This window comes from Leptinotarsa decemlineata, unplaced genomic scaffold, assembly GCF_025532065.1.
Source record: "Leptinotarsa decemlineata unplaced genomic scaffold, Ldec_3_MD MMD2_tig00000157_RagTag_RagTag, whole genome shotgun sequence".
NCBI lineage: Eukaryota > Metazoa > Arthropoda > Insecta > Coleoptera > Chrysomelidae > Leptinotarsa > Leptinotarsa decemlineata.
Window position 1 is genome coordinate 33,971 of NW_027412543.1, and position 27,814 is coordinate 61,784.

Consider the following 27,814-nt stretch of genomic DNA (forward strand, 5'->3'; position numbering starts at 1 on the left):
GATCGTAGGTAAAAGTACGCTTTCATTTACCTAAGGATAGTCCAGGTGAAAATATCAGGAAAAGTATTACTTATAAGATTCATGTCAACGTGCAACCTTTTGTGGAACTCTCAAAATCTATATATGAAACTATATCCAAAACGATATCGTTCAATCTTGAAAATTGACCACACGGCTCACCACTGAACGAATCCCTTCTTGAGATTCTCGTTCATCACTCCCTTTTCCAAAAAATGCCACAACTCTTTGCCGTTCTCATGATCAAGGATCACCTACAGCGCAAATCTATTATGAAGAATTCACCCAAATAATTTTGGCAACACCTCATTCCTGACTTTCGGTTTAACGGAAATAGAAAAACTACTTCGAAGGGATCCGAGTGAGTCGGTTCTATTGGAAAGAAAAACTTATCAATCTGTACCAGAAACTAATTTATCATATGTGTATTGAGAAGTGAGAATCTTTGCGAGGCAAAAAGAGGTGAATTGGATTGCTTACACCTCAGGATTTTTTTTTAAATCAATTATAATTACCTCTCCCAAAAAAATAAAGTATTCCACCAAAGGGATATTTAATACAACACGAAGTGCTATTCATTGAAGTTTCGGCTACGGTAGCTCTGCGTACCACACATACTGTAAGAATAAGTAATATCGGGAAGTCTAAATCAGGATTTGTCATAAGTCGGGAAAAAAAGAGTATGAACTAGAACTGATTTTTCGGTTCCAATCAATTTTCGTCTGAAAATACAGACTATCAGCCAATAAAATTCATCTCAAAATCACTGTGCAAATTTAGTATTCAAAATATCGAAATAATTTCCTTCAAAGCATTATTTAGGATGTTTCGCTAATCAAAATTTTATGCACATCAACTGCTTCCAAAAAACGCATTTTTCATTGTTACATATTTTCAAAAAATAGGAATATCGTCTAACAGGAAGGCAGTAAACTGTTTGTAATAGGGAACAAAACCTGAATTTCTGTGGACGTGTTATTGAGAGAAAAGGTCCTTATGATATAGGGCAAAAAATTTATGTCAAGTTCATTATGTGAGGAAGGAATATGACAACTGTTGAAGTTGACTGAGTGTAAGAAATTCTGTACATTCCTCCAAGATGACAATTTGCAAAGTCCGTTTCCACATCACCCAGGAGGTAGGACTGCGCATGTGTTATCCTTTTTTTATTGTGGAAGTTTCCCCAGTAGGCATATCATAACCACAAAAAAAGTGTCTTTGAAGTTACTGCTTGTGCACTGATACTTACGTTTTGTCATCGTAGGGGAAGTGTTTAGAAATACCTAATATCGAATTTACAACATATATCTATGGTCAATGAGATTGAAAAAAGTTTTACATGCAGGCGTTTCCAGCATTCGAGAAGTAATAGTTTTTCAAAAGATTTATCATTGTGGAAGTGAACAGGAATAGTCAATTCCAAATCATACATTTTATTTTAATGAATTAACAAAGTTATGATATATCAATTTCTTCGGCTATGCAATAATACCACCATGGTAAAGTTTCATCAGAATCGGGTATTAGATATCTTTTATCATCTTCAGGGGAAAGGGCGATCTTTTCCTGGACGATCTTTTCCTGGACGATCTTTTCCTGGACGATGGAGTGCACTTGATATTTGTCAGAGCGAATTAGTGTTTGAGTGACACTCATACATTTCCAATTGTTGAGACATTCTTCATAACCGTCAAACGTGATTGACGTTATCATAACCGATATTTTAACTCCCTTTGCTTTCTTGGTGCTCCCCAAATTCTTCAATTCCATCGCAATTTCATCTTCATCATATCCCTCATTCAGAAATTTATTTTTTCTCCTCATAATCACCCTCAGTTATCAGTACCTTCGTTGCATATAATTCAGAACGAAGTCCAACATAGTCCGACATCGGTACGCCATTGTTCTCGTCCTTCATCATCCCGAGAACCTTTTTATTCACCAAAGGAACGTTGAACTGATTATTGGATGGATAATCCGAAGTATCGAAGCGTTGATGACAGTCTCGCTTCATTATCTCGTAAGGGTCTTGTCGCAGCTCGTATATGAGAGAATCGGTATCGGTATACATAACGGTACATCCGTCTCCGAAGCTCTCCACCATATATTCATAGTGGAAATCGTAGATGATTGTCTTTGCCAAATCCAAAATAGCCTGTCCTTCATATATAGGCTTGTTTAGGAAAATTTGCAGCTTATTAAGCTTATTAAGCTCAACAGTTTTCATTGAATATGGTGCAAGACTTGAACTTAGGCTCAGCAATGTAGGCTTCTGCTCCATATCTACCACTCCATTCGGTGAGAAGTGTGATGATAATTTTTTTCCGAACGTTCTCTATAGTTTTACCGAAGACTGCATTGTTCATTAACTTATATAATTTTTTTTCAAACTCATTTGATGCCTTTGCGCGTAACATTTCATTCAAATCGATATAGGACTTCAGCCATGGACTTTGTTCAAATTTCAACACTCGATGGATTTCCTTCAATATCAATCCATGTGCTGGAGCCTGCTTCAATACCCTGTAATGTTTAATATATTTCTTCTTCGGTTGCAAAGTACCCATCAACTTTGAAAGCTGTTTAGCTTTTTCTGGAGGTTTTTTCTTCTTAGGACATATATGTTCCGAGCAAAATGGTAGATCTTTATGTTTGTCATGCAAATGCTGGAGATATTCCAAGTCCATTTCCAGAATGTATCGTTCATCGGCATCATCAGGAATTTGAGTGATATCTATGTTAAAATCTGTCCACTCAAAGCCTCCATATGAAAGATATTGGCTCATTGCCCACTCATACTGATTGTTGACGTCATAGTACATCATGAATGTTGTAGGTTTGACGATGACGAGAGTAGACTGATCGGGCGATAATTCTGCGGGAACAGCTGGTTCTGACCCTGTTTTGGGAGCATGCCGACGATCGCATGCTTCCACCTTCTAGGGAAGTGTCTGAGGGCCAACGAACTGTTGATTGAGTTTAAGAGAAATTCAACGCAGTTCTCCGGGAGTCTCTTCAACAATTTGTTGGTTATTGAGTCGACCCCCGGAGCCTTCTTGGCCTTTGCAGCCTTGATATGACCCTTCAACGCAGTTCTCCGGGAGTCTCTTCAAACAATTTGTTGGTTATTGAGTCGACCCCCGGAGCCTTCTTGGTCTTTGCAGCCTTGATATGACCAAAGCCGGACGGATGTCGTCGTCGTCATCTTCCCTAAGGAGTCGGTGAACCCGGTCTTCCAGCAGCATATCGCGATCGATGTCGTCATCGTCGTCAACGTTAAGTTGAAACTGACGTTCCATCGTGTCTGCAAAGGCTAACGCCTTGTCGGCGGGGGAGTAGCACACTCCGCGCTCTCCGTGAATGGGTGAGAGAGCGGTCTTCTTCCCCCTGAGCCTACAAGTGACTCGCCAAAGCTCGTCACTCCCAGGTTCGAAGGATTCCAAGAGCTCTTCCCACCTTTCGTTTCGATGCTCAATGATGGCCTGTTTGACTTGATTGGCCATCCTGTTCGCCGCTGTTTTGTCCCCTGGGAAAAGGGTTCGCTGATAGAGCCTTCTCAGGCGATTTCTCTCTCGTATCAAGGCTTTGATACGAGGGGGAAACTCGTTGTAGCTCTTCAGCGGACACTCCTCCCTGGAGGTGGCCGCTCGAAACGCATCATTCACAGAAAGCTCGAAACGCTCAACTGTCGCGTCGAAATCGTCGGGAGAATCGAGTACCTCAGGAGGGGCGCGCATCTCTTCGAGCTGGGCTGTGAAGGCATCCCAGTCCGTCTTGGATCTCATGCGATAATCAGGGGGAGGAAGGTCATCGCCCAATAACAGGATTACTGGATTATGATCAGAATCCAGTTCCGACAGAACGTAAATTTCGCTAGTCAGAGAGACGTTTCTGAGAAGCGCGATGTCTAGTACGTCAGGCCTAGTCTGCCCGCGATAGTACGTAGGCTCATCTGGTCCCAGTACAAGATATTCATGCCTGTCAACATGCGCATGGAGCGCTTGGCCGTTTCGATTTGTGGCTCTGCTCCAAGGTCTGTGCTTGGCATTGAAGTCGCCAGTAGCAATTGTCGGAATGTTGCTTCCCATCAGCAGTTCATCCAGAGATTCTGGGAGTAGACGAATGTTCGGAGGGTTGTAAACCGAGATTATTCTGTGACAACCCCTGCTCAGTTGAATTTCGACCCCCACGGCCTCAGTACCGTGTAATCGAGCACTGTCAATGTCGTATTGGACACACTGTAGGGATCGTTTGGCAAAATGCCAACTCCCCCTCCAGCACGTCCAACACGTTCTCTGTGAAAGAATCTGTAGTTTGGAATGACATGATTCAATATGAAAATAATCAATTCTTATAAAGTCGATAGCGAACCACTTCCCACCACAATCTGTCCAATTGTGCGCACATCGCTAGTAGGGTACGAATAATCCCCATCATTCCAAATTGATGAGCATCAGAGTTAACCTTCCCACCAACAATCCCAACTCGATGCGCCTACAGAAGGCTAAATGAGTATGTCAGTGGTCGTTGGAACTTCTCGAAGTGTAGACGTGCGTACTCTGTTTCAAGAGTCCCACTAGAGCCGCGGTCACAGGCGACCAATTTCAATGCGTTGACAGAAGGCGAAATCATTCATTCGTGACTGAAACTTTGTGGAGTGCAGATGTGAGGTGCTCGTGTTGTTGAATAGTGGATGGCTGGTACTCTGTGCAAACTGTTTGTAAAGAGTACACATGAAGGGTTATGCCCACTCCCCCCCTGCTTTTTCGACTTGGGAAATACTTGGGAAAATTTGGACCGTGAAGATAGAAAAAAATAATAGTAAAAAAATAATAAAAATTAAAAAAAAATGAAAATGAGAGAAAAGAAAGGGAGAGGTAATAAGAAAAGGGAAAGAACCAGGAGAATGTTGTGATTTCTCAACATGCATAACTTGGAGATCCCATACTTTCAAATTCTGAGTTGTTTGAAAACTTCAAAAATTCTCCCAAGTAAGAGAACAGTTGTGGAATTGGCCGCGGTGGTAGTGCACCCGACTCACAATCGGAAGACCGAGGAATCGATTCCCACTTCGACCAGATATTTTTCTCGAGATAATTTATCTGGCTGAAACTGGAATGATTCTGCAACCGTGTTAGGTATCACACGTTAAAAGGCAAAATCTCGTTAGCCCTTAGCTCTCACAAGTTTCTCAACTTCTGAGAGTTGTCGTTCGTATGAGGGCGACAGCTTATTAACGAAAAAAACAGAAACAGTCCTGAACAGTTCACAAATTTTGAAGTGACAATTTTACAAAATCCCCAACTTTTCGCTGTTTTTTCGACTTGGAAAAGTTAAGAAATTTCGGGCCGTGAAGATAGAAAAAACAATAGTGGAGAATAATAAGCATAATATTATTTGAGTGTTGTTTCCAATCATTTGTATTGAATATTCCTATACATGGTGGATACAGTGGAAGATCGAGGACCTTGGTCCAAAGTAGAATAATTCCCATTATTATTTTTATAATCACCAAAATTTATTTCTGTTTGTGCATACCCTAGCCGGAATAGTCATTATGCCAATCTTTGGATAGCTAAGTAGGAAAATCAATATATTACTGTAGTAACTAATCCCTCGGCTTTAATTTTTTCAAAAGTTGAGAAATTTTGCTGGTAGGGTTCGGAAAATTGAGATTATTTCCCCCCTGGTTTTTTTGCAAGGCCCTGCTATTGGAAAGTATACCTCCTAATATTCGTCAACTGATGTGGATGCAGGTAGATGGTGATCCAGCACAATTTGATAGACGTGTTAGAAACGAGTTGGATAGACAATATCCAAATAGATGGATAGGACGAAGAGGTCAACAGAACTGGCCAGCCAGTTCTCCGGTCTTTACAAGTTTCGACTATTTTTTATGGGGATATATCAAAATAATTGTTCACGATACACCGCCAACGACACCTCAGGATATGAAAGTATGAATAAGAAAAGTGTTTCGTTCCATATCGCAAAATATATTATCCAGGGTTCAGCACTCATTTCAAGAAAGACTTCGCCTGTGCATCGAGAATAATGGACACCATTTTGAGCATTTATTAATATAATACACTATTTATGATTCTTAATTTTTCGATAAAATGCTTTTTTGCTTTTCATTGCAATACAGGGTGTTCCATTGTTGAGATGAAAAAATTACTCATCAGTGAAATATATAAACGCCTTTTGTGTGAAAAGCAGAAGAGATAGGTATATGGAAACCTAATATAGTTTTGAAGGAAATCTACTTCTGCGTCAGATTACAACACTGTATATGGGGTGTTTCATTCAGCTTTTTCCCCAAAAATAAGGCTCCGGAACTGCCCGAAATGTCTAAATTATTCAAAGTTTAGAGACTGTAGACTTTATATAGGCTCATTTCATTGAAAAAATTGAACGAAATATCTGGAAAATTTTCATATTGTTGTAAATCATGCCCTAAAGAAAATAACGCCGGCCGCCACTGGAAGCCATAAACCAACTATGACGTAGCTAAGAGTGCGCGAATGTTCGACGTTCGCCACCGTTCCAGGCGTGGCGTTACTTTGAGAATAATGCTACCGACTTCGATGGAATTTCGAGGAATATTCTGGCGCCTTCGATTGCCGAATATAAGCGCCATCCACTCGCCCATCGCCACAGTCAAGCGGAAGTGACAGTGCGGTACGTGGAGCGATCTAGTAAGGCGATAGATATTCGAATAATAGTCGAAGTTTTAGTTGAAGTGTTTGTTGTATTTATAAAGTGGAATGGAGTTAAGTTTGATTATTGTTCAGTGTAGTTGACTACTGGGGAACCCACGGGGAATAACGTAACAATATGTTCTCATGTGCATATGAAGAGAGCCATCAACATTTGAAATACGATATATAGCAGTGACAAGTGCAAGTGCCACCCTCACATCGACAGAAGAGTTAAATTTTGTGAGATCCTCACGAAATTCGTCAATTGTATGACTTTGTTGTACATCATACGTTATTTTGGATGAATTTACCTTTTATCTTGGGAGGAAAATGAATTGTCAAAATTTTCGATCCTGAAGTGATTCAAATATATTTCACGTCAAATTCACATCCAATATTTCCAAAATTAAATTTTGTGGCAGGAATTTGGGGTGATCCTTTTGTTGGACCATTCTTTCTTAATCAAACCTAAATGCTGAGGAATATACATCATATTCAACTGAGGCTAATATATTAGAAGTTCTGGACAAAATAAAATTTAAATTTTTTATTTTCAACACTTGTATTTCGAAAACGCTATATTTTTAAAAAAAGGTTCATCAAGAAAATATTGATGAATTGATTCTCAAAATCTCAACTTTGCATTTCGAAATCGCTTGAAACAACAACTGTTTTGAATTTTTGGAAAAATATTTATTGAAATCATCAATATTTTCACAGATAATGAAATTCATTCCAAATTGAATACACAAATGAAAACATAATATTTGACAGTTGTTGTTTTCAAAAAAATTTTTGAGCTACGGATCATTAATAACAATTTTCAATTGACTGGTTGTGTTAAGTTAGTCATTGTTCTTGTTGATCCACTAACGTTTGCAAAATTGGAATATGTCAGAAACCTAGTTCTGCAGATATTGTATGGAAGCTTCAGCAGATATGCCTTGTATAAACACTTGATGTGCAGATACACAACAGTTGAATCATTGGATAAGAACAAAATTTCAATTTGTTTGAATAACGGAATAAGTGCTCCTTCTCGAATGAATCTTTTCCTTCTTCCCAATCAGGAATATATACGTATCTACGCGAAAGTAAATATAGTACGCGCCAACTGAGAGAGCGCAGAAACGTAAAATCTTTCTCTGTTGAACGACTCCGCCCACTTGCGTCATATTTTGCCAATGTACTATCGAAATCAGTTTGTATGACCAATAGCTATCTTCTGGGGCGAGTACAATTTGGTTTCATATGCGCGTCAAAATTTCATCTCAGTTGGCGCGTAAACTCTTTGGAAAGTTGAATATCTGAATCTGAAACATAGGATTCAATCATGCTAACATGCTAACATGCTAATTCCTGATGATGTTATTGAAAAAATATGTATAAAATATGTTTTTTCCGTTAACCAGGTATCGCACCCCTACGAACGACAACCCTCGAAGTCGAAACCTATGCCAGCTACGGACTATCGAAGTCTTACTTTCCAACGTGTGATTCCTAAGACGGGTTAGATGATAGCAAGTGAAAATCGAGCGTGCAGCCTGCGGCTTGAACCATCGAATCACACATCGGCCAATTGACTGAGTGAACAAAGCACCCACGTCGAACCTTCCGGCCACCGACCGATGTGAACTTGATGAGATTCAATCTCCCATTGAATCACGTCGATAGAAGAATACGATGTAACTATTGTTAACTATCATATTGCAATGATTTTGGCTGTGAGACAACTGGGAGACAGGGTGGTCCAAAAAGTATCCGGCCCAATAAAGAAAACACAAACATTTTGGAAAGAAATATATTTTCACATCCTGAACCTTGGATTATAATATAGTTGAGTATTCGAATATTTTCACCCCTTGTCCCATACCTGTGATGTCAATTAATTTATCTATTTTTCAGGTATTTTCAAATAGGTGGCAATGAAGTTTTCATAAAATATACCTCATCATAGTGTTTCGTAGTTATATAAGAGATAGCTTCATGATCAGAATTCAGTTTGTGCAAACATTCGAAACAAGAAAAACTCGATTTTGAAGTAGTGGAAACAGCTGATGGCAACTTCATTATTTTCATCATCGTACCCCTGTCTCATCATGTCGTTGCAGTCAATGGCAAGTTTTTTCAGAGACACTATGATCGTGTCAACCAATGGTTGTGGAGTTGTATTATTGACTTTCACAAATCCGAGATTATTTTCTTTCACTGCATAACAAGTTTCGACCTTTTTTGTGTATCTAACACATAGTGGAAGTTGTTCATGTCCCGAAATATCGCAGTTTCCTCTACAAAACCGAAGGTTTTCGCTTCATTCAAATATTTTACAATTTTCTTCTAAATCATTTTCCCACAAATCGATATCGGATCATTTTGGACCTTGGCGGTCATATATGTCGCGTTCAGAGCAATGTTTTCGCTGTGTTTGAGCAATTTTGTATTCCATCCTCATTCTTAAGATGGCTCTGAAATTGCTGTCATTTATGACTGACTCCTCATAAGTCATAGAAACAGGGCTAGAATCGTTTGTTCCTCTCGAAGCCAGTTCTTGACGCCCACAAATCTTTATAGTTTCCACAATTGCTGTTTGCAGATTAGGTGGTGACAACTTTCAGCTGGGACACAGTGTATAATGTAACACACCGATTCTGTACCTCCTCATAATTTTTGCAAAACATTTCTACGCAGTTTCACGACACGCTCGTAATTGCTATTGATTCCTAAATGATTCTCAGTTCTTCGAATGTCAAATTTTGCCTGCATTAAAATTGTTGCTTCACATTTGAAACGAATAAATGAATATTTTGTTATATTACTACGCACTAGAAAACATATAATTACGTTTCAGAAACAAATAATAATTTGTGAAAATACACAAATAACCTCAATAAATCTAGTTATCCTTCAGACAGACCCGGCCTAGCCTAATTTGTTTCCAATGTTTCATAAACACATAATTTTATGAAAGCTCGGAACAGTGGTGTTTCCATTTTCATAGCTAGAATTGCGTTTTCAACTTTTTTTCCTGAATTTTCAAAGGATTGTCAGGGTAGCCCTGTAAAGTAAACTCTAAAGTTTGCCAAACTTTAATGATATGTTTCAACTCTCTTGGTGACGAACAGGAAAATAAATTTTGAACAAAATCGTAACGATAGTTGAAAAGTATTGAAAATAGTTTATAGTTAATTCAGACTGAATTTTATCTCTCCAAAATTGAAGTGAATTATATCTTACCGTTAGTACCATCCTGTTACCAATGTCAACATTCACTATATTTCGAACTTGGAGAGCAGTGTAAAGTCAAAAATGCTAAATAATCACCTTCCCAGAAGCTCTTTGAATGAAATGAAGCAAATCTATTGAACAATGACTTGTAGATAACTCATTATTACATTACATATAACAAAACGGAAGAAACTCTGGTTCACTTGCTAGTCAATGAACTAAATTGTGAATCCTGTTCCTCCCAAATGTCCCCTCCGCTACTTCAATGTTTCTTTGGTAACCATGAATGCAGGAGATGTATTGCGATATCTGAAAAGTGTTTCATATGCACTTTACCCAGAAAATCAAGAAGAAATTGTTTTTTGGAGAGACTGTGTTTCAAACAACACTAAGATGTTCTTTTTCCAACGAAGTTTGCCATTTCTCAAATAGGTTGAAGCTCATGAAAAAATTTGCATCTTTGGCGCAAATACAAAGGATGATTATGAAAAAACTGTTTGAAAAAGTTAGACCAAACAAAGAGCTGATGTCGGAAAAGGTGAGTTATTTATATTTGTCATTTGCCATATGGGTATTTTCAATATTACTTCTTCTCTTTACGATGATTTTCTGTATAAAAATGTGTTTTTGTTCAACTGTCACAGAATTTGACATTTCTACATCTCTGTTGATGCGTGTATGTCCACTTTTTCACCGTGGAAAATAAACATTTTTTCACTGTCAAAGTAAACATGAAATATTACATTTTGAAGGTTTTATTTTTGAGAAAGTCAATTATTAATCGATCATTCATCATAAAACAATTTTATTATTTGGAATAATAATCAATTGTGATGTGAGTTGATTCCACATATTCGTCAGATATTTCAGTTTGTTTGGAAGAAGATAGACAATTCGATATTTTGTTAAAAATCTCAAATTTGTTATTCAAACAATCTTCGGTGTATGCTTCTGCTACGGAGGCAGCTTTTCAGCCACCGTGATGTTTCATGAATGTATAGTTGCCCCCTGCATTGTATAAAAGAGTTACAGAGATTCTCCTGAAACAGTGACCTGTGTAGCTCTTATATATGTCTTTTCCCAGCTATTTCATAATCAAGCTGGTTGATACATTTTCCTGTCGAATATTCCGAATATGATCTATTACTTTTTGTATGAGGCGGCCGTAGTGCTCTATACTTGCGGTATATCTCAATGGTATCAGAATTTGAAACAGTGAAGGTTCTTCAAGGTTCAAGGTTCAATAGAAATAGATCTATAGTTATAAGTAATAATTCTTCAACTGTTTCTTGACGTACCATTCACGAAATTGGTCATATTATGTTGTCACATAAACTAACTTGGATTTGGCCGGTAACATATTAGATACTATTGCATTTGCTTTCTCAGATATATCTATTCGAGTAATACTACCACCATTAAAATCAACATCCATCTTCTTGAATATAACTTGAAATTGAAGCAACTACGATCAAACAGGTCAAAAAGTCTAACACGCGGCTTGTCAACAAACCGTCAATAGTAACAACACAGAAAGACCACTGGATGTTGTGAAATTGTATTGTGGGTATTGACATTATCAAGGATAGAATAGTAGGGTGCTAATGCCGACTGAACGCCTCCCCCCACCCCTTTTGACCTTGAGACGTCACACGACCTTGAATGACGTCACCTAACCTTGAACGTCGTACATGTAGTATGAGCTTGAATGCGGTGTTTGACCTTGAGTGTGGGGTTTGACCTTGACGTTCGACACTTCAACTACCTTGAGCTTGCTCCATGGCATTGAATGTTGACCTTGAATGAAATCGTGACGTGTACAGAATATAACCTTGAACAGTGGGCGTTCGGCGTTGTCCCCTCCCTTGTTGGTAATTCCTTTATAAGTTCAGAATATCGTATGACGTCACCTAACCTTGAACGTCGTACACATAGTATGAGATTGAATGCGGTGTTTGACCTTGAGTGTGGGGTTTGACCTTGACGTTCGACACTTCGACTACCTTGAGCTTGCTCTGTGGCATTGCATGTTGACCTTGAATGAAATCGTGACGTGCACAGAATATAACCTTGAACAGTGGGGTTCGGCGTTGCCCCCTCCCTTGTTGGTAATTCCTATATAAGTTCAGAATATCATGCTTCCACATTCAGTTTAGACACTCTAAAATACCCAAATAGGTAAACAGAAGTATTTGTCGAATTCCAAAGTGAAGACAACGAGTATCAACCCATCCGAGAAAGCGTTTTCGTCAGTGAGGTGAATATATATTTTATTTTAATTAACCGTAATTTCACTATATTTATGAATATGGATAATTTGAAATTTGACATTGAAAAAATTAATTTTTCTATAATTCAACAAAGTGAAGCTTTAGAGCAGAAATCTATAAACGCTCTGGTTATTGATAAAGAATATAAAATTGAAAAAATGTCAATGTATTCCACACGATATGGTAAATCAATTCAAGTAGTTTCATTGGATGAGGAAAGTGATACTCCTTTTAAAGCATGGCTTCCAAAACGTGTCACAGAGCAATTACCAGAAGACTTCATTCGTGAAGTGAATTCATCCAAAGCCAAATTCACACTTACTTATATGGGTCAAAGTTCGCAGGATTATCCTGGTGCTAAAACCCGATCATTGATGAAATTCAATGTTTTAGATTGAACATTTTGAAATTATGAATTTTTTTTGTAAATAGTGAAAATATGGTAGATTAATATAAAATATGTATCAACTTGGTCACTTCATAGACATAGTCAGATTTCAAGTGAGTATTTTTTTTTATATTATTTGCAAACTAATGAATGCCATTTATGAATTTTCAGAACTCACCATTCTATAAATATGTGGATGCAATATTCAGCCCAAGAGTGGCCGGAAGCAGTGGATTTGGATTCCGCCATAAGAAAAATGGCTTGGGAGATGGCTGATCTGAGTTTTGATGCTCTACATTCATCAAATTATGATTTGAGTGTATGTTACGATGCTGAAGAGGTGCGAAAACTTTTGGAGCTTAGTGAGAAGTATGAACTCGGTGTGGCATTGTGTCATAAATATTCATATGGGAGTAGAAATTTGGATGAGTTCTGTGAGTTAATAATTGAAGCAGACTTGAAACATTTTCTTCAAGACATATGCACCTACCTAACGCAAAATATCATAGAGAAATATCAATTGGAACCACAGAGTCCCAACCCGCAACTGGAAGAAGCGATAAATGATGGTGTTGTAAATATTTGAAATATGTTGTATATGTTTGTGAATAAAATAATGTTTCAATCCATATTTGTTTGTATCTAATTGTTTGGTGAATAAAAGATATAACATAATTATTGAGTGTTTTATTATTCATCAATATCGAATATTTCATAGCATATTACATGTCAATATTATTACAATCCAGTTTGAACAGAGCCATTAAGAGCATTATATGATAGAACAGCATCGTGGAGGATGAGTGCATATACTTTGGTGTTTGCTGGAAACTTCACCTTGCGTGTTTCGAATTCTATTTTGATGTCGACAGTGGATGACTTCATAGCTTCGGGTTGATGGGAGCAGTCGATAATGAATAGTGGGTTGTTGCGAAAGCTACCAATATCCATCATCGGTTCACTCATAGTTTTATAATAGTAGCTACGTTGGAAGTTTTCATATGTATAGTAAGCTGATGAGTCTAACTTCTTGTCGAAATCCAGATTCCAACGCTCATATGGGTATACTTCAGAGTTCAGAGATAGTCGAATATTATTAATATTCACATGTGTGAATTTCGTCACATCTTTTGACATATTTTCGGATTGGTCGGTGTTTTGAAAGCCGATGATGATATATCGTGGTCTTTCGAGGCTGCTGGTTGTCTTCACCGCCCATATATCCGAGGATGTATCACGAAGTGTGGGTAATTCATAAAGGTCCCACATACGATAAGCCACCTTCACTTTAGCATTATTACCATTTTTATTTATGCGATTCAATAGTTTCAGTTTCTGTCGATCTTCCGGCACAATGTGCCTGATTCTCCATTCTATTTTATTGATTTCCAAATCTGCATCGACTTCTCCAATGAATGAATTTTTGAATGAGCGAGCTATAATCAAAATGAGCTCCTGCTTCACATTCATTATCCCCTTATTGTAATCTTCAGCAAAACCCATGAGATACTTCAAGGGTAATTTAAGACTAAATACATTGCTAACGGAATCGAATATATCTTGTTTATTCACATCGAGTCCCCATCCTATCGGTAGTAGCGAATTTGCATGCGTTTTTCCGAATGATATCATCGTTTTCATTGTGGTAGTTATGCCGGGTTTTCGAACAACAACCACTTGCTCACCACCCATTTCATAGCGAATTTCGTCGAAGAGAAAGGCGAGAGCATTATTGGATAGGTAGCACCGCTTTGTGGCATCAGATGGTGTGAACTTCCCCTCGATATAAATGTAACTATCTGCAATATCGAGTATGAGATCTTGATAATTGATTGGAATTCGTATTTCATCTGAATTTTTGTAATATGGTGAACCATACGGCTTATATGTATGCTCATGAAGGCTGATGAGGGAATGGTCGAACATGGGCTCCTCGAACACTTCCAATTTATCACTTGTGGTGATTGTCGCCATGTTATTACTATTTTTTATATCGCACCTTCAAGCCAATAGATTTGAGAAAGTTCAGGCTACTAGCACTTATTCTATATCTTGACCGTTTGGCAGATATACGTGGAATGAATCGACTGCTGGATTTTCGCTTCTTTAAATGCACATGATCATAGCCTCCACCAAATACATTATGCTGACTCAACTGCTGCCGCTGCGGCAATCGCTGACTATTGAAGCACAACCCCATTATTAGAAACGATAATCGCAGAATTTATAGTTTCATCAATGAATATCACCTGCTCAGCGTTAGGAAGTAACAAATACTGAGTAACAATTTGATCAACTTCAGCTTTATATTGGCTTTTTTCACAGATGATCATCGCTCACCATCGTTTTTGCTCGATCGTTTGAATGTTTATCGAGGGTTGTTTTTTCAAATCAGATTGCAGCGATTTGATATCCTTATCCATATGCTCATACTTTTTTACAAATTCTACTAATTTCAGTCCAAGCGTAATGAGATCTTCCCTCACTGATACGGAATATTTTTCTACTCCATCTAATTTCAAATTAATTTTGTCATTATCAGTATCTAATTCTCCTCTCATCTTTGAGATGTAAAAACCGACATATCCTCGATTAACACAATCCGTACTCTCTTCAGGCTCTGCTATATTTTTCAAACGTTTATTTTCCATATCAAAGTTTCCATCGGTTGTTAATTTGAAACCAACTCCAAGCTGCCCACGCAAAACAGTATTTGAAACTGCCTTACTTCTGCGACCAAACTTATCGATGCTTCCTTTACTCATTTTCTTTATGATACACTAATGACAGTCATCGATGTTCTGAATCAACGTATGAGAAACGATGATTGTTACTAATGACTGTCGTCGATGTTGTGAATAAATATATGAGAAATGATGATTATTATAGCTTTATCAATTCCAATTTGACTATTATTTTTTCACCATTGAAATTGATCAGATTACCATTATCATCCAATATGCGAAGAGTGATATTGTCGAGGTACTGACGACCACCAGGTCGGATTGGCATATAAATAATATTTTGTGGCTCCTTGGTGAGTTTGTAACCGGGCTCTACATCAATATCAAATTCAAAGATGCTATGGATTTCATCGCCATTCGAATATGCTCCAGCTGTGACATTACAATCCACACGAATAATCCTCACCTTATTGATATTCACGGGCAATGTTGATTCATGTATTTCACCACAATTGAAAACATTGTCATCGAACCCTAGAAGTTCAGCAATGCTGTTTTCATGTTTGAGATGAATGTAATATTTCGATCGCATTTCACATTTCAGAGTGTTGTTGTTTGCACGTAGGAGAAATACTTCGTCGATATTTTCTTCAATTCCATTTTCTTGTTGCACTTCTTTGGATTTCATGAATCTTTGAATCACCTTATTAATTTCATCAATTTCATATGCCCCAGGTGGAATTTTTATAATAGTGGGGGGTGAGATAATTGTCTTCGAATAGCCGATAACATTATTCTTAGCATCTACATTGAATATGGAATTGTAGGAGTAGAAACCATGTAATCCCAGACCATAATTACTATTGGTATCCAATTCGATGGGTGGGTAGAAGTTGGCACTCAACTCGCTAGAGTATCCCGACAATGAAAACGTGCGTGACATGACTGACGAATTTTCGATGATTCATGTCTTTTTATTGCTGACAGCAGAAATTGTGGACCAATCGTCGCTTTTTCGGTGGTCTATCCATATCATTATGTGTGACTACATTCACATCATTCACTTTACAATAACAACAAAAAATTTTTCTTGTAGGTGGACCATCATTCATATCGGAATTACTACTGCTACCGCTGGAATCATTGTAATGCTCTTGACAGTACTGATACTTCAAGACATCAATATCATTTTGTAGGTTTTGTGGTAACTTATCCCATACAGATGCAATTTCATGTGATGCACACCCAATCAACACCTCTTTCGGCATATCAGCGAGTTGTTCTTTACTCATTTTTTGTAAAGTGCGTACTCTGGAATATGCGATCAATGAATGACCCATCCTCTTGATACTCTCCCTATCCTGTACTGGTGTTAACTCCATGTCTTGTTCTGAAGAAACTTCAAACACAAATGGCCACACCATACTGTGTTGAATCGTTGTTCACGCTTATAGTTATATGTGATAGTATTGATAGGATTCGAACCCATATAAAAATAGTGAATCAGTTCTTTGGGAGGGGGTAAATCGCCAAAACTATCAAAATATTTTATCGAAGTTCCCCTTTTTCTATATGCTACCCAATGTGTCCCTTGACCATGTCGACTATCCAAATTTACTATGGCAGATTCATATCGGAGTGGTCCTGATTTTGGTAAATCGTCACGCATATATACCCCCCGAAAATATGGAATCGTCATTTTCTTAGCGTAATAGTTGAGGTCGATATTGGAGAGAGCTCTTTCAGGTAGCAAATTTATGAGTTTTTTGAATTTTGAGGTTTCAAATAGACTCCTAATCCTTTGCGGTAAGGCTTCAAGTAGATACCACTTCCTTGTTTACCTATAGCAATTGCCTCCATGTGTTTATTATGGCGATTTGTCTCACTCAACTGCTCCCTACTCGCTTTTGCTGCTTGAACTGCTTTCGTTATACCAGCAGTAGCACCGGCTAAACTACCTAGTGCTGATACACCAGCAAAAATTGGAATGAGTGGTAGTATTCCACCAATTTTAGGAATTGGTATGATTCGCGGTGTGCGAATTTTCTTTTTCCCACCTGCAGCCCTCATATATTTGCGTGCTGCTTTGAGTGCAATTTCAGCTGCTCTTTTAGAATTTTTGACAACAAATTCACTTCCACCCGCTTTGTGTAGAACATCACGCACTTTCTGAACGATCCCAGAACCAAAAGCTATCACCTTAGAAGCTTTCAATATTTTTTTAACTTTTTTTTTTCTTAATAGAACGCTTTTTCTTCGGAATGTGTGACTGCTTGGGAGATGAGTCACAACCCATACCAAATCGGCGTTTCCCTTTCATTATATTCGTAACTAGCCAAGCAGCTCCTTTTTCTCCAATAGTAGCGTCTTTTGCTTTGACACGATTCCAAGCACTTTCTGCAAGCTCCTTATCCGCTATGTGTCTAGCTGCAAGATTATCGGGGTTCTGTGAATATGCAATATCGTGTTTTTTGCATGCAAAATCCAGCTGATTGACACCCGAATCACCTCTCAACAATCTTTTCTGCAATTTGGTGCCCGGACCGCAATACTGATAGCCAGGTAAGTGTAATTCAAATGGTAGATTATTGATGAGGGAATTGATCAATCCTCTACCAGTTTTATTTGAATGCAATTCAGTAGATCTGCATCGACTCATAACCCCTATTTAAATAAAGGAATCGATGTGGAACCCTGCTTATATAGTCTCCAACTGTCATACAATGCGCATATTGAAGCAGAAGCAGCAATTTTCCATCGATAATTTCGATGAAAAAGTGGGTGGTGGATCGGGAAGCGATGTCAAACAACGTCACGGATCTTTACTTCCACTTTCTATTCGCGGCCTGATTATTGGACCTTCTAACTGTGGCAAGACAAATGTTATGATTTCTTTGCTAACGCATCCTCTAGGATTACGATTCGCAAATGTTTATCTTTATTCAAAGTTTCTTTATCAACCTAAATACGAGTATTTACGTGAAGTATTGTCTCCAATCGAAGGGTTGGGTTTTTACACTTTTGCCAATAATGCAGGTGAAATAGTAGAGCCTTCAGACGCCAAACCTGATTCGATATTCATTTTTGATGATGTTATGTGCGAGAAACAGGATGTTATACGATCATATTTCAGTATGGGTCGTCATAAAAATGTGGATTGTTTCTATTTAGCCCAAACATATTCACGAGTTCCGAAACAATTGATACGAGATAATGCAAATTTTATCGTAATGTTCAAACAAGATGATATGAATCTCAATCATATTTTTTCCGACCATGTATCACCAGATGTAACATATAAGCAATTTCAAGATATGTGTGCGAGATGTTGGGAAGATAAATATGGATTTTTAGTAATTGATAAGGATCGAGAAGTGGTAAATGGACGTTATCGAAAAGGATTCGACGCTTTCATATATCCTTGACGTTCTTGAAGAATTGAATCACTTGAGTGCTAGATAGTGGAGATAACACTTCATTATACAAATTCTTGGAGTGAATTATGGAGGGAAAAAATGATGATGAAATATGTTTAAAAAGAAAGTTAATTGAAGCAACGGATGCCGTTCGGAAGAAATTCAATTATATCAAAAGTAGTCGTCTAGGTGATCAATCAGCACTCGAGAGGATCTATGAGCCAATAATAACACCTTTGAAAGTAATATCTACCAATACTGAAGGAGCATCTCAAATGAATCAAGTGATGCAGAAAACAAAGCCTGCTACACCATTAACAGCCAAAACTATAATTGAAAGTGAGTGGAAACCGAAATTTGAAGGGGCTTCCTCGAAGGATCTTCAAACCTCTCAATTGACAACTTCAGATTCACAATCACCTAATGTATTCGATGATGGTGATGAAGTACAAAAGCATATAAAAAAGTTACTATCAGGAAATCCCTCTTACGATACAGTCTTTGGAGTACACATGAACACTGAAACGGGAAATTTACAAATGGGAGTAGCTGATGTGGAATTTATCGATGAGAAAATTGTGTTTATGAAAAATGGTAAAACTATTGGCTCTTATCAGGGCACTCCAAAACTATATAACTTGATATTCATGAAAGTACCATCGAGAAATATCCCCTCTTCCGATATGACCACATATGGTGATATACTCAAATTAACAAAGGCTGCATATAAATACAATGAGAGAAAACAAGGTCTTCTATCGAATAATTGGAAGAAATATAGAGAAATAATCCTACCATTATTATCCAATGGAAACCCTAGTAGAGAAGGTGCTGGCATGATCAAAATACCCACCCAGAAAAAATATATCAGAAATAAGCATACAGATTATGTTTATTGGAATGAACTCGAAGAATTGGTTGATCGCCTTCGACTACTTTGGAGTTCACGACTGGCTGGACATACCGGACATGATAATGAAATATTAGCCATAATTGAGGAATTACGTGAAGAAGGATTAGTCTATTGACCGCAATATCAAGAACATGATGTGTGAAACTGGCTCAGTCGATCACAAACGATCTAACTATGCATACCACAATTGATAAATTTGGTCGTAGAAGAGGTGGTGTTAGTAAACCAATAGTTGGAAGATCTGGTGTTGGATTCATTCTCACACCAAATGGTGATTATGATATTCAGAATAAGCGGTTTCAAAATGTTGGTGAACCTGTAGACAGTAAAGATTCTGTTACTAAAGGATATGTTGACGATCACATTAGAAAAGTTAATGAGACAACTCTGAAGTATTTCCAAGAATTCATTGCATCAACGCTACGTAACATCGGAAAACATATTGATTCAAAACATAATGAGGTGCAAATAATCATTGACAAAAATGCACTCATCACTTCTGCATTAGCTGATCAATTGAGTAATGTGGAAAAGCGAACTGACGTAATAGCTAAGTTGGTTGATACTTTTACTGAGCGAGTCATTGAAGTTTAATAGTCAATCGTTACACTTGCACCTGAACAGTAGAAAAGTGATTCCTCAATTTTATCATCTTGAAGAAGTCTTAGAGCAGTAATATGAGTAATGCAAAATGGCAGGTTGTGAAAGAAATACACAAGCCGGCGCGTCGAAATTTCCCCCGTCGGAAGACAATAATAAAGGGTTTTTCTGACTTGTGGCAGATGGATTTGATGGAAATGCAACCATATTCTAAAGAAAATGAGGGATGTAGGTACATCCTTATAGTTATCAACTGTTATTCAAAGTTTGTATGGTCAAGGCCGTTGAAGAATAAAACTGGTGATTCATTACTGCAGCTATGGCAAGCGTGTTGAGAGATGCTAAATATACTCCAAAAAATTTACAATCTGATCATGGTACTGAGTTCTATAATTCGAAATTCCCATCGTTAATGAAGAAACACAACATCAATCATTACTCAACATTCAGCACAAAAAAAGCTGCAATTGCAGAACGAGTAATCAGAACATTGAAGAGTTGGCTTTATAAGGAGTTTTCACTTCAAGGTCATTACAAGTGGTTGAACATTCTTCCTAGAATTACTCGTCAGTATAACAACAAAGTTCATCGTACGATTGGTATGAAACCTGCAGATGTGAAACAGTCTACTAAATTGTCAATGTATGCCGAATCTAAGAGTCCACATGTGAAACGTAAAAAAAGTACGTTTAAAATTGGGGATAGTGTTCGAATCAGCAAATATAAAAATGCATTCGATAAAGGTTATACAGCAAATTTTACAGCTGAAATATTCAAAGTTGTGAAAGTTAATAATACAGAACCTATAACTTATGCATTAGAAGATGTGAATGGGCAACCAATCAAAGGCTGTTTTTATGGGCTGGAGTTGAATAAAACGAAAGATCCCAATACGTATTTGGTGGAGCGAGTTTTAAAAAGAAAAGGACATCGCCTCTATGTAAAGTGGCTGGGGTTCTCTGAAGATCACAACTCATGGATCGATGAAAATTCTTTAGTGTAATGACATTATCATGATTGTACTCAATATTAGATAAAAAATAAAAAAATAGTGTATTAAAATTGTTTTATTTATTAAAAACTAAATAGAATAATAACCTTAGAAATAATGCAAGTAATATGTAAACTATTAGTTTTATTTTTCATAAATTCAACATATTGAAATCACTTCAAGATGTGTATGTTAGCATAAGATTTCCATGAATCCTCCGTCTCTCTATCCGCTCTTCATGGGTTAGACACCAGCACTCTCGAAAGTGGACATCTCTGTTGGGGTGAAATTGGTCGACATTCTCACACAATTGCCAATCATTTCGACAAGCACTACATAAATTGTTCCAACAATCCACACTATATTCACCACATTGTAGACATCGCTGGACTAATGTATCGCAAGTCGCTACACAATTTATGCATATATTCCTTGAAATGCCCATATTATTACACATAATCTCTTTCGAACATTCTCTGCACTGCTGGCGGTAGTCACTTACTTCTAGAGTAGAACCATTTATCCTCTTCCGAAGTGGGTCTGGATTCCTTGCCACAACACATCTACGACACAGGCCGGTACATGGGTTGATATATGTTTCAGGCCAATACCCATGGCAGTTGTAACACACTATATGTTTGCCAATTTTGATTGGAAAGCCGCGTATTGTCGGTTTTGTATCCTACTCTTTAGGGAAAGACATATTCACTGATAGATGTACAAATATTCAATCGATGAATTTAACTACACTCTCACGCTCCCATGTTTCCCTCTTATAAACAGGTACCGTGAAGAGTGGGGTAGAGTGGAGGGAGCTACCACCACCACTGTCAAAAATCATATAAAAATCGGTGAGTGATTGTAAACTTCAGTCAGTATTCAAGTATCACCACAAGAATACATTAATATGTCTGCCCAGAGAGCTGATGTGTTAGCATTATTATCTCAGAGAGATATTAATAACCATGAGCTGGTGGAAGAGTTTGAAGACGTTGGACAGATAGTGGGTGTTGACGAAGAAAATGATGGTGGAGATATGCAGTATGAGGTGAATGAGCAAGGTGCAGAAGGTGGCTTAAATATCGAAGACGATGAGGCAATTGAGCAAGGTGTTGGGGATTTAGATATTGATGATGATGAAGAAGGTCTTGTTGAAGAAGAAGATGAAGGTATCGCAACAGATTCGACTCACGAGACTGACGACAGCGGAGTAGTTATTGGCAATGTTGAGTGGTTGAATATCACTGAGACATTGGATGATCCGTTAGATTTGTATTGTGTAACGGATAGCCATGTCAGGATCAAAACGATTGACGGTGAAATAGAGAAGTTGTGTTGGTGTTGCTTCCGCTTTTATTCTGTGCGGAATAACAATGGAGGGTATTATGAGCACGTCGACATTCATTACACCGCCCGCTTCATGGAGATGGGGCAAACATGGTGTAAAGCATGTGATAGGCCTTTGACCAACTTTAGGAGAATAGCCGTCTGTATCATATGTAACAACACCCCACCTCTGGAGATGTAACCGTGGACCTTCGGGTCAACAAAAAAAAAACAGCCCTTTTCAGGGCTACATTATTCAAACAAAGAGTAGATATCTCATAATGAGATTGCAACAACACCCCATCTGCGGAGCAGTTACCGTGGACTTTCGGGTCAACAAAAATACAGCTCTTTTCAGAGCTACAAACAAAGTGTAGATATCTAATAATAAGATTGATCACTCAGTCAAAGAAATAGAATATTTTGAGTGTCACATAATCATACGAAGAGTAGTTTGTAATATATGGATATACCTCTAAAATGTACATCCATATACATATGAGGTATGCACAAATGTGTTATAGAATATGTAAGTTCTCTGAATATCTTATCTTTGTAAAATAAATCACATTGAAAAATGATTGTTTAAGCGTCCGAGTGGATTTGAATCTGTTTGATAACATACTAGCTCTCTCTAATCTGAACAATTGCAGAATTCATGTCAAGATTTGGAAATATAATTTTCATAAGACAATATTTCAAATTCGAGGGGTGTTTTTTCAGAGTAGTCAATAAGAGTAATTGGTATTGTAATTCAGAATATTTATTTCAAAGGTGGAAAGGAGAGAGGGAGGTAGACACTGCCCCAACCACGCAGTGTCTCGTGTACACCAACCAAACAAAATGTGTACTCCGAGGAAGGATAAAGGATGGGTGAAATAGGGAAAAAAATAGGGAAAAAAAAGGAAAGGATTACAAGTCGTCGTCGTCGCTGTCATCGGGTCGGGGGAAGTACTGCCACATCACCGAACCCTCAGAAAACGCCATTTCCTCCGCAAATGCGTCGTCGTCCCAGAGATCGTCATCATCATCCGAGCTGCTCGAGTCTTCGGAGTGGTCTTCGGTACTGGTCACATGCAGTACCTGGACCGAAGATGTGGAAGGGTGATGAGGCGTGGTGGTTGAATCGGCCTCCATATCTGGATTCTCCATATCGGAATCCTCCAACTGAAGATCCGGGAGTGGCGCTGTAGGTTCTTCCGCCTGGGGTCCGGTCGTGGAATCGGCTTCCTGGTATGTTGACATGCTGACGATAGCTACTCAACTGAAGATTACATTGAGGAACTCCTACATTTATACTCTTGCACGGGAGGGGGTATAGTGGGAGGCGGAGTGGGGGGGAGGTCGCAAAAAACGCGCCCCGGATGCAAGTGGTGGATGTTGAGGGCCCCAGGCCGCGAAGCGGCCTGCTGAGCGATCGCTTCACGATCGCGAAGCGATCGTTAAGCGATCGCGAAGCGATCGCTTCGCGATCGCCTATACAACCTTTCCCTTCGTTACTTATCCGAATATACATTGCTTGAAATTTCTTTATGATACGAATTTTTATCAACATTATTAAAATAATGTTCCAAAGATATTCAAAGATAATGATTAACTGTTTCCATTTTCTAATTAGTTCGTTTTATAGCGAAACAACTAACGTTTCACCGCAAGGGTGTACCGATATAGGCCTATTTTTTCACTACTACCAAATAGAGTGGTTAGGTTGAATGCTGCCCCATCCACGCAGCATTCCGTGTGCACCAACCAGGTACTATGTGCACTCCGAGGAAAACCTAACCTAACCTACCTGATCATCATCATCATCATCTATAATGATGATGTCAGGTTCGGGAGAATCAACCACCACGATGATATTTGGTGGAGCGATTTGATGATCTTCAAGCCACAGTTGATCCACAAGTTCTGGGCTGGCGAATTCATCATGTTCAAACTCATCTTCGTCTGAGGTTACATCTTGTTCTTCATTCAGCTCTATTGTTGTATCTGAATACCCATCGAATTCATCATCGGGAGATGTTGAATCAACTACAGCAACTTGAATGTCACCATAGGACCAATTCTCTGGTGGGGCAAAATGAGGTTCACTGGTGGAATCAGCTTCCCGAATAATTGGTGTTGCTTGATTCATGATGAACGAACAAGTTGAAGAATATTGAGAATACAATCTTATTTATATGATTTGAAGAAAGTGGGGTAGAGTAAGGGAAGGGGAATATGTGAAAAATAAAGACCCACTAGGTTATTTATTCAAGTATTGATGTGAGAATTGGGGAATAAATCCAATATAATATTAATTAGATTCATGATTTTATTTTTACACATTCACATAAATGAAATTTGTTTGAATAATGTTGAGAGAAGTAATGATGAGAGAAGTGTCAAAAGGTTTTGGAATTATACTCAGAGCATTACTAGAATCACCTTTATTTATTCTCTAGAAAAAATAACTATTTTACAATTCACACACTTTCAAATGATGGAAATTCTATACAATTATTCTATTTAACTAATTTTATTCTATATACTACATGTGACTAGAAAATGACTAGAATGAAGGAATAGATACTGCCCCAACCACGCAGTATTTTGTGTGCAACAACCAAAATAGATATGCACTCCAATATTCCTCATTTTATTTTTTCATTCATAACATTCATAACCTTAAAATTAACATGCAAGTTTTTATTATATTCCTAAAATTACAATTTTTTTATTCTAAACATACATCTAACTTGAACTAAACAAAAATATATTTACAAAAGGGGTTAGGTATTAAGGAACCCCTGGCACATGGCATCCCATTCCTGAACAAGAGGTCCATATTTTTGGATGTAAGCCAAACTCTTTCCTTGTTGCGAATCTCCTTCTTGAAGTTTCGCCCTGAGCAAAGAGAGTCGCTTTTCTAATTCCAGTTTCTGGGCCTCGATGGTGGAAATATCCGCCATCAAGGCCCTTTTTCTGGAATCAGAACCATCCACAACCTTCTTTTCCCTCAAATATCTCTTTTTCACAGACTGTGCATAGGTAATAGACTCTTTGAGTTTATTACCCTCTACCACAGTCTGTGAAAGGACATTTTCCGGGCCAACCTCTTGTTCGGAATGCTCAACACGTACCTGGGGGGTGATTGGAGGGGGCGACGCATCCCGATGGACCTGGGGGGTGACTGGAGGGGGTGACGCATCCCGATGGACCTGGGCGACGACTTCCACCAAGTTCTGCACCTCCATCACTGGAAGGGGTGCTGTAGGCCAACCAACGTAAGGTGAGTTCTTTTCACACTTTTTGCGAAAAGCACTCAACTTACCACCCCTCCCACCTTTGGCTTTGGATGCCTTCACAGGTGCGGACTTCTTCACAGGTGCGGACTTCTTCACAGGTGCGGACTTCTTCATCTTCTTGGCCCTCTTCACCGGTTTCTCGAACTCATCCCCTGAATCGATGGGCGATAATAGTTCGATGGGCGATAAGAGACTTTGAAGATGCGATAAATCCGCCAGAGACTCGTCCAGGTCCGGGTTGTACACATTCAGTAAATCTTCGATTTGGGGTGCTGACGAAGAAGTTGGTCTGAATGTCGACAAAGTTGGTGGGGGGTCAATCTCCTCCTCGGGGGTTGGTTTGAAGTCCTCGAAAAAGAACTTCAAGTCAGGAGCCGCCACTTCCTGGGTGGAAGTCATCCCCGGTGGTGGAATGGGAGCTGCAGCTGGTGGTGCAGCTGGTGGTTGTACCATGATGTCCTGTAGGACAACCACCCTCCTCCGCTCTACATCCTCCAACTGTCTCTCACTGAGAGTGGTAATCGGGGTCATCAGAGCATTCCTTAGAAAAGACATGATTCTAGAAAGAGAAAATGAAAATATTAGACAATATAATATAAATAGTATGGAAGTGTGTACTTACATCAAGCTGCTTGGAATTTTCAACTTCAACTAAGTTGGCTGGCAGGTATCTCAGGTTGGCTGCTTCTTTCGAAGAAAGACTGCAATCGAATGATGAACTGTGGCCTCCTCCTCATGTTTTATAGCCGTATGCTCCCTACCACTTCGGGTGGGAATGGGAGTGGGGGTGGAAGTGGGGTAGGATAATTCGTTTGAAATATTCCACAAGTATGAATTTTACAATTTGTTGAACAAACCAGATAATGAGTGAAAAAATTCAATTACTCGATTGCTCTTCCAATAAGGCAATGAGTAAATTTAATTTCTTGTCACTTATACTGTTTTCATCTTTCAGTACATTCAAAAGAATTCTTAAATTTTGTTCGGAACTTGTCTGATAGAATTCAATATCGTTGTGGCCCCAAGGTAATGTCTTGGTGGTATTAGGAATGATGAATCGCTTATCATCATTATGTGATAGCGCGACTTCATTGCACATCAACGTGTAAATATCATGTAAATCACTCCTGAATACATTCATCTTTCTAAATATTATACCGCCTGTTTCAACAATCCTAATGTAATCTTCAATTGAAATTTGATTTTTTATAACTGATTTTTTAATACCTTTTGCTTTCTTTATTTCATCAGACACACTTTGTACATGATATGCTTTCGCACCGGTGCCATGGAAACTGATGATGGGATCACTCGGAAGTTCATCCTTCATATTTCCAATCACCGATTTGCTAACTGGCACATTGAATTTATTACCCAACCTATAGTTAGAAGTGTCAAATTTGTCAACATTTGCAATCATAAAATTATAAAAATTATCCGTCATTATTTTCAGTATCAAAGAATCCGTATCGGTATAGAGAAGAGAAGCTTGTGGTCCGTAATGTTTTTTGATGACATCATAGAAAAAATCATAAATGACTGTTTTCGACATATCCAATATACTGAACCCCAAATACAATGGTTTATTATAACAAACCTTAACTTTATCCATATGTATGACGACAAAGTCTTCCGAAAATATGGATAATGTTTTGAAATTGGGACGAGCTATCAAAGCATTGGCACCCATACCTCTTCTTATGGATTCCCAATGTGTGACAATTCGAATGTCTCTTCTATTGTTTACATTTTCCATCGTTTTGCCAAATATGGAATTTATATTCAATTTGAAGTAACCCTTCTCAAACTTATTGGTAGCCTTATTTCTCAAATTTGTATTTAAATCGATATATTTTTTCAGCCACGGTGACTGATTGAATCTGAGAATTCTATGAGTTTTCATCACCATCAAACCATTACGGACCGCTTGTTTCAAATTCCTATAATGAACGATATATTTCTTTTTATCATTCAAATTAGGAATAAGTTTGGGTA

At 38.2% G+C, this 27,814-nt stretch overlaps 1 protein-coding gene and 1 long non-coding RNA gene across 2 annotated transcripts in view; one reads left to right on the forward strand and one right to left on the reverse strand.

The window, feature by feature from the left end:
• Positions 1-27,814, forward strand: part of LOC141481363 (uncharacterized) — a 165,666-nt gene that overhangs the window by 6,993 nt on the left and 130,859 nt on the right. The window lies entirely within an intron of this gene.
• Positions 1,826-26,515, reverse strand: LOC141481367 (uncharacterized). Its single transcript, XM_074172758.1, has 3 exons — positions 26,442-26,515; positions 25,381-26,378; positions 1,826-2,178 (listed from the first exon to the last, which is right to left on the reverse strand). The coding sequence occupies exons 2-3, from the start codon at positions 26,372-26,374 to the stop codon at positions 1,826-1,828; spliced, it is 1,347 nt and encodes a 448-aa protein (XP_074028859.1). The 5' UTR covers positions 26,375-26,378; positions 26,442-26,515.

What these genes read in the sequence shown, in the direction of transcription:
- LOC141481367 (XM_074172758.1), bottom strand. Translation starts at nt 26,374, where the DNA reads ATGTCTTTTCTAAGGAATGCTCTGATGACCCCGATTACCACTCTCAGT. An exon ending in AGATTCGCAACAAGGAAAGA is followed by an intron (nt 2,179 to 25,380) that starts GTTTGGCTTACA and finishes CTATATATGAAG; the next exon opens with GACAGGCTATTTTGGATTTG.